This window comes from Echinococcus granulosus (assembly GCF_000524195.1).
Source record: "Echinococcus granulosus chromosome Unknown EG_S00075, whole genome shotgun sequence".
NCBI lineage: Eukaryota > Metazoa > Platyhelminthes > Cestoda > Cyclophyllidea > Taeniidae > Echinococcus > Echinococcus granulosus.
The window spans coordinates 204,523-220,428 of NW_020170455.1; the positions used below are offsets into that span (position 1 = coordinate 204,523).

Sequence of the window (15,906 nt, forward strand, 5' to 3'; positions counted from 1 at the left end):
CTTGCTTCCAACAAACCACAACGCATCGCAAACATCAACCCAAGGAACTCACCCCGTTCAAAACTACGAACCCGAGTGATCGCTCTCTACCAAATCAACACATCCGTGGACTACGTTGAATTTAGAAAACAAATTTACGTTTTTGGAATTCCTGTTCCTTTGCTAAAATTCGCTTGAACAAGCGCAAACTCAATCATTCTTGCTACGACTTTATCAGTTCTCTTCCAGTCTTTCCCTCCCAGACAAAATCCTCTCCGGCTGAGACAAAAAAGGAATTGAAACGCATCCGGATCTCAAGGAACAAAGAAGAAGTACATACACCTTAATTTTATTTTCTAAACCAATTCGAGAGAGCCGAAGAAAACTTTACAGCCTCCTCAGACCCCGAAATACACACACGCATACACACGAAACCCTTTCTTCAAGTATCAAGGGAGGAGAGGGAGTCAACACTCGCTTACCACTCCCAGCAAATGAGATACGAGGAGGAAGGAAAAGAAGAAGCGAAAAAAAAACACGTACACCCAAATTGACCATCTACATTGTAAAACGAACGCAGTCTCAGAGAGGGTGTGGGAGGAGAAGGAGGAGGAGGTAAAGAGCTAGAAATGCAGCCTTGGCATCATTAGTATCTGTTGAAAGATAGTGGTGCGAAGTAGATAGGTAGCTGTTTTTTGGTTCCTACTACGGGCATTGCTCAGTCGGTGGATATCCGGTTGGACGGAGGGGTAGACGAGAGATAGGGGGGAGTCTGTACAAAGTGAGAGAGAGAGAAAGGGAGTGGAGAGCTATCTAGGGAGTGGGGTAGATGACCTGAACAGTTATGTCGTCGCGATAAAAGCGTGCCACGTTAGCGGGAACAGACAGGTGCATTGCGATTCGCGCCGGGTCCATCTCTCGTCCACCTAGGGCAGTACGAATAAGTCGGCTGGCTGCAGTGTCTCGTGGTCCCGCCAGTGAGGGATCCTAACAGGATGGAAGCGAAACAATCATGCTATTAGTGTACGCGTGATAAGCAGCAATGTGGCTGGTCACTATTTCCCAACAGATAAAAATGAAAGAGCTTCGGAAAATAATTCCAATCTAACGCATATTAATACTTGATCAGATTAGATGGATGGGGAGGGGGATGAGTGGACCAAAACTTAAATCTCCGCCAAAAATTCCACAATTCCACAAAGAGGGGGGCATTACGCACTCCGTGGTAGTCGAGGTAGTGTTGAGCGACCACGCTGACGGCCTGCTTGGGCGTGAGCATATCCCAGAGTCCATCTGATGCGAGGATGACAAAGCGGTCGCGCGTCGGATTGAGGCGGTGGCACACCACCTGAGGCGTAGCGAAGAGGTACGGTGGACTGATGTAGAAGCGTGGCGTCACAGGGTAACTCGGCGGCAGGCCACAGAGTCGTGCTATGCCACGCAGCACTTTCGCCGGCATTTTGTAGCGAATATCACCGAACGCTCGTAGTGGTATCAACTCGCCTGCGGAAGGAACCAGCCGACCAACAAATCAGAAAATAAGGCACAGATTAGACGCAGATAAGTGGCGGAGATTAAGCTATCCAGTGACCTCTAAATAAATGTGTTATTGCTTGAAAGTGCAAAGCCACGGAGTCAAAACAAATCGGCGGGGGACGCTCCAGTCACATCATGACTTTTAAGGCTAAAAGTACAAAAAGGACGCTATCGTGGCACCAGCACACACAGTAGCAATGTGTGCACGGGAGAGCCTATGGCGATGCCGGAAGCGGAAGACTTCAGGCACGGTAGAGTAGGGTGTTGGTCTAATCAGTCACTCAGCAATAAGACGTTATCTGTCAGTGACCATCTCAGTCGTGGTGGTACTCAGTCCAACGCGCCTGGGCAGTCATTATCGCTCAGTTAAGGTGTGGAACGTCCGACTGACACACACACATGCTAAGGGACGAAGGATGAACGCAATAAACTAACTCACGAACGCAGAAACTTGCAGTCTCCAAAAGTTATCACAATTTGGAACAGACTGCCTAAGGTGAGGGTTTGGCCGCACTGACGGCTGAGATGCGGGTGCAAATGTATCAGGAATTGTGTGGAAAAATGAATGCGATTTTTACGCCTTAAACACAGCTATTTTTTGCAAACTCAAGAGCCCTGATGTGCATTAAACACTTCTCGTAACAGGCTTCTAACCAACGTTTTTTCGTTTGTGATTGCATGGCGAGAGACTTAGAAGGGGCAAGACTTACAGACTACTCGTAATTCCTGATTGCAGTTAAAAACGCAGCATCAGGAAGGAATGCCATTTGTTCAACTTACCTCCAACCAAATTAAAAGATCGCCATTTGGTGTAAATCAGCTTCGTGCTAATTCAACCGCTTTAACCCAACTATTTTCAAATCATTTGATTACCCGGAGGGCTGAGTGGCTCACCCCGAGGGTGTGCAAACGGATTTACCTACGGACAGTCATTCACAGCAGCCGCCTTGAAGTCTCTAAAATCTGACCCTTAAAAGAACGTGCCATCGTTTATAGCTACGTAGCGAGTGATTTACGTATCAGAAAGAGCTGCAAGGACTCATAAATTCTGAGAAAAATTTCACCGATGCTAAATGCGAAATACCCACGATTTGTTAATGCTTCATGAACTTGAAACCATTAAAATAAGCGCATTTTGACTAACTTTATAGTGATTATTTTCCGGAAATTTGGTTCTAAGAACACCTACCCCGCAAGGCTGGAACCCTACCTCAGAGCAGGCGTACAATTGAAGTTTGTCGAAAAAGACATTATGTATGGTCGGGGACATTCCCTGGCCCTATCTTACAGGGCTTCCGGATGGAGCAGAAAACTGAGCGAGTATTACATGATTTTTGGTGGCCTCCAGGTGTGGCAACCGAATGGGCGCAAAAAAATTAACTACTTCCAAGGGAATCACGTCTCCGCCTCCAGGTATGCGCGTTGATGCAAAGTCCTGAGTGGATGCCTGGGGTAAATAAACTTTTGACGAAAAAACTTCAGAGACATTCCAGACGTGAATAGGATTCGTTGCCTCAATTCAACAGAGAACGAAAACTCGTCATTTCCTCAAAACTCTTCCCCTGAAAGACCGAATCCGGTGGTTCCTTAAACTATTCGAAAACATTCAGAAAAAGTAAGTCAAATATGCTGGGTACGGATCAAGCGGAAGAAAAACGCCTTCAAGTTCTAAGAAGTCTGAGAAGCACTTTTGGGAGGTACTACACCGAGTAATTGCGCAGATTTGAAAACAGCTTCAAAGAAACCTGCAATAGCGACTGCAAAAAAATCTTCGACAACATTTCGCGGTCTTCAAAACATAAGAAGGACAAGGAGGCATGTGATTAGAACAGACATATTGTTTGAAAGGGAACTCAAGCGGCGCTTCCGGGATTCCCAGAAGGAGACATGGGGTGAAACGACTACCAAAGGCCTTGAATAAGATTCCATCGGATGGGAAACGCTTTTGACATTTTCCAAGTTCGAAACCCGCGTTGGAATATCGTTTCACCGACCAACTATGTGATTTTGAAGGCACCTTTAAAAAAATTTTGAAGGATGCCGTGGTTTCCAGTTTGTGAGACTGAAATCAGGGTTGAAGGGTTTGCTTAACTAATAAGAGGAGGAAAAATAGCAGTCTCGTGGCATCTCACGGCCTCTACAAAGGGTACGAGCCGAGGTAATGACAACATTCCATGGTGGGTAATCCACGAAGTAGCTCGAAGATATATTTACGAATTCAGAATTCATAGAAATGAGCACGAAATCGGTGGCAACTGAAAAATCATGACTGGGAATGGGAGACGTAAAACGCGACCCAGATCCGTGGATTTAAGAAGTACATTCATGAAGCACTTCACAAAAAAAATATTTAAGTACAAGGACGTTTCAAAATAAATTTATAGTACTGATTGATAAGCTAAGGTGCTGAATGAGTTTTTGCTGCATAGAACCTTTTTATACGCTCAAAATAATTAGCACATCCAAGATTTCCGAAGTTTGGGGAGTAAGCTAAGCGGAAAGTTTATGAAGAGGGAGTGTAAATTTAAAATGTTATTGGGAAGTTAAATGACCTTTATATAAGAAAAATGCGACAGATGAAAGCGATTAGTGCAATTAAAATCAAATACAAGGTATCAATTTCAGTAGACGTAAGGAAGTAGAGCATTCCGCAGTGTGGATACACTGATCCCTTCATAGGCACATTCAGGAAACGCAATTAAGTACTCACACGATAAAACTTTCGCGGATGATCATTGCCAGGGACCTTCGAATTCTTCAAAATTCAAGAACTAGATTTAAACAGCATCTGATCAAAGATGAATGTCAAGTATGACTTGGTAATATCTGATTTCGATAAGAAGTTTCCGATTAGAGCCTCAGGGTGAAATATATGAAGGTGAATTAAGTATGAAGTGTACTTCAAGACCAACATAGGCAGTCCACTCAGTTAAAAGCCACAGAATTACATTTGGAAGACGGCTCGAAGTAGAAAGAGGAGCGATCAACAACAAAAAACACTCGCCAGCTCCCTACAACGGAAACGTGAAGTAGACTTACAGAGCAACCGATTCTCAGAAATCATGAGCGAGGACTCATGAGTGGGATGTTGGGAATGGAGACGCTCCACCTCGCGAACGTTCTGCGCGTTGTGAGGAGGCACCAACAGCTCTGCATCCCAGTCCGCGGGCTTTATCTTCCTCGATCGTGTCTGGGATGGGTCCTCCTCCTCTTCCTCCTCCTCCTGCGCCACTTCGGGTGTCCCCTCTGCTGTATTCAGTGCGGCCTCACCCACGTACCTACCCATTACCGCGCCGCAGTCACCCACCTATAAAACAACAGCAAATTAAACATCATTTTATAACGCATCGATGGTACCTTAGTAGCGTCAGTTGTGTATCTATGCCTCTATCAAGTCATGTGGTTACCAGACTAGTTCAGACTATTCTCCAGATTTTTCTCGTGTCAGTTCCTTGACGAGATGAGTTAAAAGTGGAAGACCGTACATTGTGAACTAAGTGCCTCTAATGGGGCTTGTTGGTGATAGTTATACCTATCGGCCCAAGTACTTGGCCTTCCGCTTAGTCATGTCTCCAAGATTTCCTTTTCGGTTAATTATTTCAGTGCTTCTGTGGCGAAAAGGCACTTGCTTGAACTAATTATAATGTTACTAGGTGGACTTCTTCAATTCCCCTCGATTCGACCTGTTACTGGTCGTCCAGGCCTTCTGTACGTGTATTATAAGGCTACCTTGTAGACTTGTGAGCCTTAAATCGTAGCGGAGCTGTGACAACTAAAATTGGCGACAATAAAGTGGAACACATCCAACACCATTCAGCCCTTGAGAAGAATGTAATAGCTTTCGTCATACCAAAGTGAAGCGGTTCTTTGCTATGAAAGAAAAGTTTTTGCTGTGGATGACTGAATCTGTCAAAACTCAGTAGAAGAGCCGCTAAAAACACATCAAAACGTGACAATATGAAGTTCTAGACCACGACCAATGGTGGAATGAGATTTGTGATAGAGAAATTTGCCCTCCAATAAGAGCTACTACTATTTATGAAAGAGGTATAAGCAATAACTAATATCAAAGAGATCGACAGCTTATTGTGCTGGAAGAATCTGAGAATACTTCCAACAGATATCCAAGCAGTATTGTGCCAAACGAAAACAAAGGAAGGAAGGAAACTGGAACGAATTTCCAAGAAAAAAATATCTATCGGATACCTTATTGAAGAATTTTGCTTGTTAGGTGCTCCTTTCTATAGGAAACGGTTTGTATAAGAATTGGCCTCCTAAAAAGTAGATTAGACCTACACAGTACTCACTAGATAAGTCGTCAAAAAGCAGTTCGCAAATGGGTCTCAAAAGGTGAAGTCCATTACAAATAATTTGACCAGAAAGTCCCCTCTGTGATAGAAAATCACATACCGATCTACGCTAGTGTCTTGCAGCTTACTTCACTTTACTTGAAAATTATCGCAAGAGCCAACTTAAAAGCGCAGCCACAGTGAGTGCCAAGGACGCCGTTCAAAATGAGGCAGAGGATGACCAAACAGCGGTCCAAGCCTCGACCGACATGCTAGTAGACACTAAGCCCTTCTATGTGGTAGTAATAAAGCTGCCTATACCTCAGTATTCCTAATGGAGGGAGAGAGTGAGGAAGAGAGGTAAACTCGTCAGTAGGTGGAGAAGAGCACATAACTGTAACCATTCATCCACCTATCGCCACATTAATAAATCAAAATTTTCACAAGCAAAGTTAAAAACCTGTTACACCCCTTCTTTCAGTGGCAGTGCGTACCCCGGAGCATTGTGAGCCTATGCTTCAGTAAATGGTATAAAAAAGGTAGCTGGTACCCTCACTCCACAACTAGTAAACATTTTGAACGCTGAACTACCGGCAGATGTATGGACTTTACCTCTAACAGTAAGGCGGCATCAGCCTAGACGCAAATTCTAATTCTGCAGTGGAAAACCCTTAGTGAATACCTTAAGCAATGCAATTAAAGTTCGGTTAGTTTTTCCCACCCGTTCCGCACCCTGAGGACGGCTAGGCGTTCCGCGTGCCTTGAAGATTCCAGAGTTTTGTGCAGTTCTGTAAAATGATTAAGCTACCTTTTCCTACCGACCATATGAAATGAAGCACAATCCTGCATGAGATGCACACCTTATTCATGAATTCAGGAGTGCTTCCAAAAAGAATTTTCGCATATTTGTACTTCCGGAAGGGGTGCTAATCGGTCATGACACCTGTTTAATGAGGCAACTGATCTCACTGTTTAGCTCCTGCATAATTCACACTAATAGCGAAGGCCCACGTTGGTCTTCGTGAGAATTGAAGATGTCATAGGCAGCCGAGCACTCTGGAATTAAATGTGGTTTCGAAAGCGAAAGAATAAAGGAAAGTGTTTGAAGGAAAGTGGAGGTGGAGCATTAAACCTATCCATGCCCAATTTCAAAGCAGCCATAAAAGTCAGCAAGTTGCGTGTGTGCGTATATGAATGAGCACGAGCGAAAGCTTCTACTCTTAATCTGTCAATATGTGGGGGAATTAGGCAGCTTTTTTGAACTAAAAAAAGGTTTTTAACAGGAATGATCTACCAATTACCTCGGTTTTAAGGGAGGTATTTTCAATCTACATGGATGAACTTTCAATGGGAGCAATGTTTACAGGGATAAAGGATTTAAAATGATAAAAAAAGGGATTGTGAGACTTGATTGTTGAGAAAGGCATCATCAACTTGGAGGAAATCTCTGCAGTGAAAGCAATTACAAAGAGTGCGAGATTTCCCCACCAAAAGGAAGGTCTCTCACTCCCCTTGAAAAAAAATAAATCGTATGACTTTTGACAATTAAATGATGTAGATAGATAGGGGGACTAGAGGTTGAGAATTCGCGTCAGAAAATAACTAAGGAGAGAGTTACAGAAGAGCGGTGAATGAACACTTCATGAGATGAACGATGTGCGTGGCAGTAGAGAAGAGAACTTAGAAATCGGGCTTTAAAAATGGCTTCACAAATCCTGGAACATCAACAAAAAGAAGGAAAATTCAATCTCGTTCCCTAAACTTTGCAAACGTCCTCCTCCTAACTACTTATTCATTCATGAATAGTGTCATTCAGCCACACTTTTATACATTCAACCTGCTCACCTCATCTTTCATCATTACTTCCATCTATCCCTTAAAACATTTTCAGTCAGCCTTTCCTCCACTTATCCTCTACGCCTTCAGCACACGCATTGATTTATTCATGTATTCAACCATAAACGCCTTCAACAACCTAAACTACCATCTCTTTAATTCGTTAATTTATTTACGCAACCCATTCATACACCCACAAGGGGCGAATCGAGGCAATGAGTGGCGGAACCATCACAATATGGGTGGATAGAGCTGGGATGAATGGGTGGGTGGATGGATAGGTGGGTGAATGGATATGGGGTGGGCGGATGAACGCATAGATGGATGAATGAGAAAAGCATGGAAATAGGGCAAACGCGATGGATGGCGACGCGCAAACCAATCGATTGACTAACCTGTAGGATATAGAGAGAGGTGAGGTCGTGGGGAAGAAAGACGGAGGTGGAGACACAACCGGAGAGGACGATGCGAAGGAGGGCCTTGTTGAGGCCCTGCTTGGGGTGCGGCACCGCATCACTCGTGATGTCGCTGTCCATGCGCGTGAGAGCGGCACGAAGGCACGAGGCCGTCTCCAGCACCGTTTCCAGTTCTGAGGGTGCAAACTCCTTGGCCTCGGAAACCAGGAAGCCCTCAGCATCGTAGACGTTGCCGTTGGCGCGCAACACGCAGTCGGCTGGTGGGGTGAGGTGAGAGGAGTTGAGAAGTATCAGTTAGAAAAGCTCTTGTGAGAACGGAATTGGAAATCACTGGTGTTTACACCGCAGAAGCTCGGCTGTCTACCCACGTTCTTTATCCACTCAAATATCCAGGATCCTTCAGCTCATCCATCCGGAAAAACTCCCATACCTTTGTCCATTCACCTGCCCACTGCCCATCTATTCAGCATCTCCCTATGTATCCATCCATTCTGGATGCTTCCACCACCCACTCCTCCATAGGGCTTCCCTTGATCCATCCTCCCATCTATTTATTTACACATTGATGCTTGAGCTGTAAGGCCCAGACCCATCTATCTACTCTGATTTCTTTCATTTTTATTAAATCCAAATCTATCCATCCATCCCCACTGATCCGCCTATTAATTCGTCCATCCCTTTCATACCTGTCTCTCCGTACTTTATATATCTCTCTAAATACCCTTTTGGTGATCTACTCAGGATCAACTCAGGTATCCGCCTACTCACCTACTCAAGATTTCCCACTCATTCAGATGCCAATCCCGGATTTATCTATCCATCCATTCACCTATTCTAGGTACTTCAAAACATGTACTCAAGTTGAATCCATTCAAACATGTATCCACTCATTCATTAAAAACACTTCCATCCATCTGCCTTAGATTCCCTCCTTTTGGTACCCATCCAACCCAGATCTGTTTAGCTGCTAATTCAATTCCATTATCCAAAATTTCCTTATCAATCTGCTGGGACGTACGCACTCGAGCCGATCATGTGGACACCTGCCGCACGAACACAAGCGGATTGGCGGTTTCCTCTATCAAGACAGCCAATGATCAGACATGGTTAAGCAATGAGGTACAGCTATACACAGCATCTGGCATGATTTGATTCGTTCTTTGCCAACGACTGATTATATTTGGCAGCGGAGTGGTTATTTAGCTATAGCCTAGACACATCTGGCCTCCACTTAAACTAAGGGTTCAGCAAGCCAATAGGTTCGCCAATGTCACAGTTGGGTCTCGTCAAGCCTCGTTAAGTCTAGTTTCTTTCCAATATCTCTAAGGTGTCAACAAAGCTGCTTTGAGCTAATCTCCATCCATCAGCTTGGGCCCAGCTCAAGCTTTGCCACGCGGTTAATCTTTGAGACTAAAAACCATCGACGATGCACCGCAGCTTATACACTTTCATGAGAGAAAACTTTTGATGAAAATTTAAGCCTACTTAAGATAACTAACTACATGGTTAGACCTTTCATTAACTCGACAAGAAGAGACCAGAGATATCGAAAGCAGTGAAGCTCTGGAACTGGTTTCGGAAGGGAATCAAATTACTCTCATTCTCAAGTCATCTGGGCATTTGAAGAATATTCTGTTCCTGCTAGCAAGTAGGGAGAGGTATCAGAGATCTACCTGCTTCCCTCAAATCTGATCATCCATCCGCCCCAAATTTATGTATGGATCTATTTATTCAAGGATTGCCTATCCTCCAAGCTACCTTTATTTATCCATCCTAGGCTGATCTATCCACCTCGGATAGATCTCTGATCTATTATTCCATCCAGTATGGATCATTAATGTCTGTTCTCCACTTGGATTCCCACAAAAGTGTGATCACCGACTTCAAAAAAAACAACACCGATACTGCTCTTTTCTTCTGGAAGAACCTACCAGGAGCCTCCCGATCAGTTGTGAGAATTCGCTCTTCCAAAAAGCGGTGGATGTTGAAGAGACGTCGCTGGTTAACCTCCGCGTCCAACGGTCCCCATTTGCCCCAGAGACGCCAGTTGCTATGCCTACCGGTGTTACCGAAAGGCCCGGTGGACGTAGTGGCTGAGGCTGCACCGGCTGCCCCAGTCCCCCCTGACCCTCCCCCACTTACCTCCGAGGTCATCACAGCCGCTGGATCGAGGAGGTAGGGTTGGGCCAATTCGGAGGCCTATAAGATGGAAGAGGAGACAAAAACAAGCGTTCAGGCAAATCAAAAGACGGGTACTACAATCCGGATTCATTTATCCATCCAAGTAGGACCAGACCTCCGAGTCTACAAATCTAAGACCCATTCATTCCATATCCATTTGCCCATTTATTACGGAAAAGTCAAAGCACCCTGGATAACAAAACAGTCCCACCGCACTGTACAACCCCTCACTCGTACTAAAAAACCAGTGTTGATGACGTTTTTCTTGCTTCAATTAGGCGCTGGAAAGTAAATTCAGCCTCCACCTCTTGAGACCAGTCCCTTTCCATTATAAACTTAAACGTCCTTATTTTGTATGGTAATGCCTCGTAGGTCATTACGAAGAAAGGCAATGCTCTATTATGTCTGACCAAAGGTAGGAAATTGGTTGTTCTTCCGTGTAGTTGTTGATGAAAATTATACGCTGAATGAAGCATGTGCAAGCACACCTGCATGTTACGTAGACAAATAAGTTCAAATTGGGGTCGGCCGAGATTCTGAAAAGCAAGCCTAAAGTTTTTGGTGTAAATTAACGGAAAACCCCTTTCATCATTTTTAGGCCAAAATAGGAAGACCTTATTTCTATGTATGAAGAGAGACAAACATTTCTCCATTAAATTTTACTTCGATAAATAGAAAAAACGATGTTTACCTAACAAAGGCCCCTTAAAATCGGTTTTAATGCAATGAAAAAGAATTCATACAGCAAATTCTAAGACAATCTTTTTCCGGGTTTCAGGAAGCAGTTGGTAGGGTGGAATAACAAAATCATTTCGTTTTAACAGTACAGCCGAAAGGGTCCCAAAAGAGAAAGAGACTAAATAACATATTGTGAATAATGGGCTTTGTTTTTTTCCTCCCAATGGCACACGATGGCGGTTTTGTGTGTTTTAAATGTGTGAAAATGAAAAGGGCAAAAATTGCGACTCAGGACTGAATATGCCTACAAAACCACAAAATTCCACCAAAGAAAAGCAGCCTGTCAGCACCAATTCAAAGCAGTATGAGGATGAAGTTCTCTCTCCCACTCATTGATTCGTAGTCGATGCGTTGGTTGAAAAGATCGCAGACGGGTTACACTGGTGTGACAAAAACAGAGTTCTCCAAGCGTCCAGATGTAGCCATGACCATAATGAGAGAACAAAACCACTTATTCGTACAAACAAAAGATGAAGCGCTGGTCCCAAGATGGAGATGTTCCATGCGAAAATGAAGGAGGGTAAATATGCATAAATGTTACGCTCGTCATACCATAACATGATGTAAAGTGCTGATTGCAGCTACCCACAGTAGAACCAAATTCCATTTTTACCAAAGTACAAAAAAAGTTTCGCGGTTTGTTACAAACTTTTTGTTCTAAAACGAATAGGCTCGTCAGAGCACGGACCTTAAACGAGCCGCTGCAAGGACAAAGAAACATGTTTAATGATCGGAGTAAACTCCTTTTCATAAATAATGCACAAACAGACGCGTCAACTTGGCCACACACCTGTCTACGAAATCTTAATTAAAAATTCCGTGGTAGCTTAGCTCAGCCCCTCACAAAAAAAATCCAACTTTTGTCTTGCAAAAGTACAAGCATTTGCGTAATTTTGAAACCAGGAATGATCTCGTTTGCATTTTGCTTAAAGTACACACTTCCATTACATACTCTGTTGCCTGATTTCCAACAATATAACACTGGACTCATGTTTCATGCGTGCACTAATGCGCATCTGTCAGGTGACCGGTGAACTTAAGGTTGACACGAGGTCAGAAGCAGATCCTACACAGATTCTAATCTACCACAATCACATTAGCCCATAATCTGCTGATATGAAAATAAGTTGTTGAAATCTTTAATCAGTTCTAGTGGCCGTTCAACTAATAGAGCATTCCCTGAGGGAATTTGGTCTCGCGATTTTAGGCATTATAATTAAATATAAATATATTTTATGCTAAATTAATCCACAAAAAAGTAAATGCTAGAGTATTGTTCCCCTCCAGTGAAATTTACATATACCACACAGTTGCTGGCAGTTGGTTGAGTTGTCAGTGGGAAGCCACTACATACGGAGATGACCGTGTACTGAACTTCCGATATCGATGGCTTTCAATGGACCAATCAATAATGAGTACAAGAGAGGATTAATGAATGAAGAGGTGAGGAGATGGGGAGAGCAATCTATCTCAGGAGACACGTGGCTAGATGAGGGGTTAATTAACTGCCGAATGCATAAATGATTTTGACAGAGGGTATAGGAAGAGCGACCCACCTGCGGCGGCGCGTGAGGCAGGCTCTGGCGTCTGAGAGCAGCGTGCAGAGGAGCGAGGAGGTGGTGTGGCAGCAAGTTTGCGGTAATGTAGTCTGCGTGCAGCATATTCACCGCGTGTGCGCACGTATGACCTGCATGGCCGTCAACCACGGTAAAGAGGTGACCCCCCGCGAACTCCGACGTGTAGCGAGCCAGCGGATGCAAAGAGTCGTAAAAGCCCTCTTGCACGCTGAAGGACATCGTTCCACCCAGTCGGTACGCCGACCACCGGTCTTCCACCGGGCGGTTCACGTCCAACTACGAAAAGTCATGCAGGGAAAGTCTGACCTCATTTAAGTAGTGCACCTATCGATACTACTGACGTTCCAACATCCCTATCTTCGCTTTAAAATGCCGACTTCGGTGACGAGCAACAAATGATAAATCAAGCTTCCTCACGCAACACTGTGTTTAAAAACTACCAATGATGTTAAATTTCCACCACCATTTATGCTTTAACTAGGCCTTTCTGGCTGTAACTGAGACATGAAAAATGAACGACTCGGTTATTAGATAAATGAGGGAGCGAATTGATAGCTAAAAGAAAGGAAGAATGGATTGATGAGATGAATAAATGGATAGGTGAATGAAGGAGTGGGTCTTTGATGAGTAGATCATAAATGAGTGGATGGATGAATGGGAAGGTGAATAGATGGACGGGTGCGCCACAAATCGCTTCTGTCAAAGGTGTACCGATGCAGTGCATGAGGTAGTAAGTCTGAGTTCTCTATTTACCTAGCCGTCAATACTGCTGAATTTTCAATAACCATCACCACCACCTCTACTGTTATCGCACATCCATACTAGCTTGTTCACTTTGCACTACGTACTGCGTCGTAATGCACTCTCACTGGTACTGTATTTCTATCTCAGGTTTCGAATCACAATGGGGGACAGAAAAGTTGTTTCCTCGATAGGTGAGTAAGGGAATGCATGAATAAATTAAAAGATTGGACAAATGGACAAACAAATCGATGGATGAATGAAAGAATGGATGGATTAGAGATCGATGGGTGGATAAATGGATGAATAATTAAGTAAATATCCAGTTGGAGGCATAAATGAATAGAAAGATGGATATGAGTTGACAATCGAACTGAATATGGATGTATGAGCTAAAGGTGGATGGATGCATTGATGAAGCATAGTTGAAGTGATGAATCCAGAGCCCATTGATGAGTGTCCTACAGCCAAATTTAACACTTGTCAACTCCAATTAAATAACTTGATAGCTAAATGCAAAATTCAACTCCACGTTATGAATTCTGCAAAAGCATAAAAACACCCAATATCTCTTCACAATAAAGATTCCCCCACCCACGGTTATAGTCGACACTTTGTCAACTATTTCACAACAGGACGAAATGGTCTGGGGTTTATTACCGGCCTCTAGTAACTTGGCATATTCTAGCCTCCTCGCACTCTCAATATCGATATCTACAGCGAATACAGTGGAGCAGACAGAAGAGCCTCGAAAATGGAACACTTTTTGAAGGTCTTCATGAATCGCTTTCCTTGCGAAAAGGGTAAAAAAACAACTCGATATTTCCTTAGAGCGTGCAAAACAATCGTGCTGATGATAAGCAGTCCCGTGACGGGTAATTCACTGTCATGCGGTCAATTGAAAAACAAATACAACGACTGAAATTATGGCCTATATTATCAATGGACAAGCTTTTAGTAAACACAACGCACATAAAGCTACTGAAAAATGACTCTATATGCCTTAAATCAGAAGCAAAATCATGTAAAAAAGATAGCGTAATCCCAAAAAATAATCATTTTTATAAGAAGCGAAAAGGAAGAATAATCGGCTTAGCAAGATGCCTACTGGAAAATGTACTAAAACACTTATTTTCGCGGAGCAGCAGCTAACAATCATACTATGAACGCAAAGTACAAAAAAACAAATTGAATTTACAAAGGAACTATGGTTAGAAAGGGAGACCTCGGCAAAAAGCCGATCAAATACATGGAAATCAAAACAGAATGAGCTATGAGAGATGAGCATACCTGATTAGCGGTGAACCCAACCCTGTGATCATGGGGAAAGCAAATGAATTCGTTCTCAAAAATGCGTCGGTTGACTTCGTCAGTAGGAATCTTCCTGCTCGACATTGACCCAGAGTCGTCGAAGAACTCGCGAAGTTCTTGTCGTGAGATTCGACGGACCCAGGAAAAGAGGTTCGAATTCAAAATATGTGAACGTTTTGAGGACGGCCAAGTAGCGCAAGAACGAATACATCGCGATGGTGCCATACAATTCAAGTGTCTGCAATGATTGGAAAAAAATTTATCAAATTTCTCCGCCTTAAAGGAATCGAAGTGACGTCATTGCTACCTTAGAGTCTTTTGATACTGTAACTATTTTAGTCAAAGTGTAAACTGAAAAAGGGACTTCGTATCGCAAACTAACAATTTATAAAAGCAGCGAGTAATCATGCCCTCAAGTACTTCATCAGATACAAACCATATATTACTGTTACCAAGCAAAATGATCAGCATACACCAGCGTATAGCATAAAACAGGTTCCTTGAAAAGCGTGTAGAAAATATTCTTAGGTTACTTAAGTACTAAAATCAAGTAGGGGAAATCAACTTAGAATAGACAAAGTATTGCAAGGCAAAAAGGGCTGCAACCAGTCACTCTAATCATCTACCAGGATAAAACATTCCAGTCAATGTGTGTGTAGTACAGTATTAATGGTCATTCAGGATGTACATTACGACTGGATCATTACCTCCGCACCAAACCGTTCTCAAAGGTTTATTGGTTAACTGAGGAAATTTTGCTTAGCGCACCATTAAGCTTAAATAATTAAAACATACCATTGGCACAAACCAAATTAGTCATTTTTGATTCAATTAAAGAAACGTAATCACCAAAATGCAAAATCGTAGGCGAATGTGCGGCTAGCTTTAAAAATGGTCGTGCGGATTTAAGGAATTACTTGGTGACGAATAGTAACGATAGGGATCCATATTGTAGAGTAAGCCTTAAAAAAGGAGCGTGTCATCGCACCTTTGGTTCTGCAGTGCATTCTAGTTTTATTTTTGAATGTACTTCTTGGGCCTAATAAAGATGTAAAATTACCTCAGTAAGATGGAAAAAAGACATGTTTTATTGATTGGTAGGTCTAATGAATCGAAGCTTGAATCATTTGCAAATTCTATGACCCATTATACTAAGACCAAGTTTACTTTTGTCAAAAAGAGTTGGTTTTATAGATTTGAGGACTTAACGAACCTTTATTTGTTTGTTTATTTCTGCATAAACTTGTAGCGTCCCGAGAATTCCCTGAAGACGAAAGAAGACATAATACAGGAGTAGAATAC

The 15,906-nt window shown here is 43.0% G+C and overlaps 1 protein-coding gene across 1 annotated transcript; it reads right to left on the minus strand. All coding sequences in view use genetic code 11, as the record gives it.

The window, feature by feature from the left end:
• Nucleotides 1–792: 792 nt before the first annotated feature.
• EGR_07354 ([Pyruvate dehydrogenase [acetyl-transferring]]-phosphatase) lies at nucleotides 793–14,829 on the minus strand (the record flags this gene model as incomplete). Its single annotated transcript, XM_024496603.1, has 7 exons — nucleotides 793–966; nucleotides 1,199–1,482; nucleotides 4,555–4,822; nucleotides 8,036–8,313; nucleotides 9,988–10,255; nucleotides 12,532–12,828; nucleotides 14,584–14,829. 7 exons carry the CDS (start codon nucleotides 14,827–14,829, stop codon nucleotides 793–795), a joined length of 1,815 nt encoding a protein of 604 aa, XP_024348982.1.
• Between the last annotated feature and the right edge of the window lie 1,077 nt (nucleotides 14,830–15,906).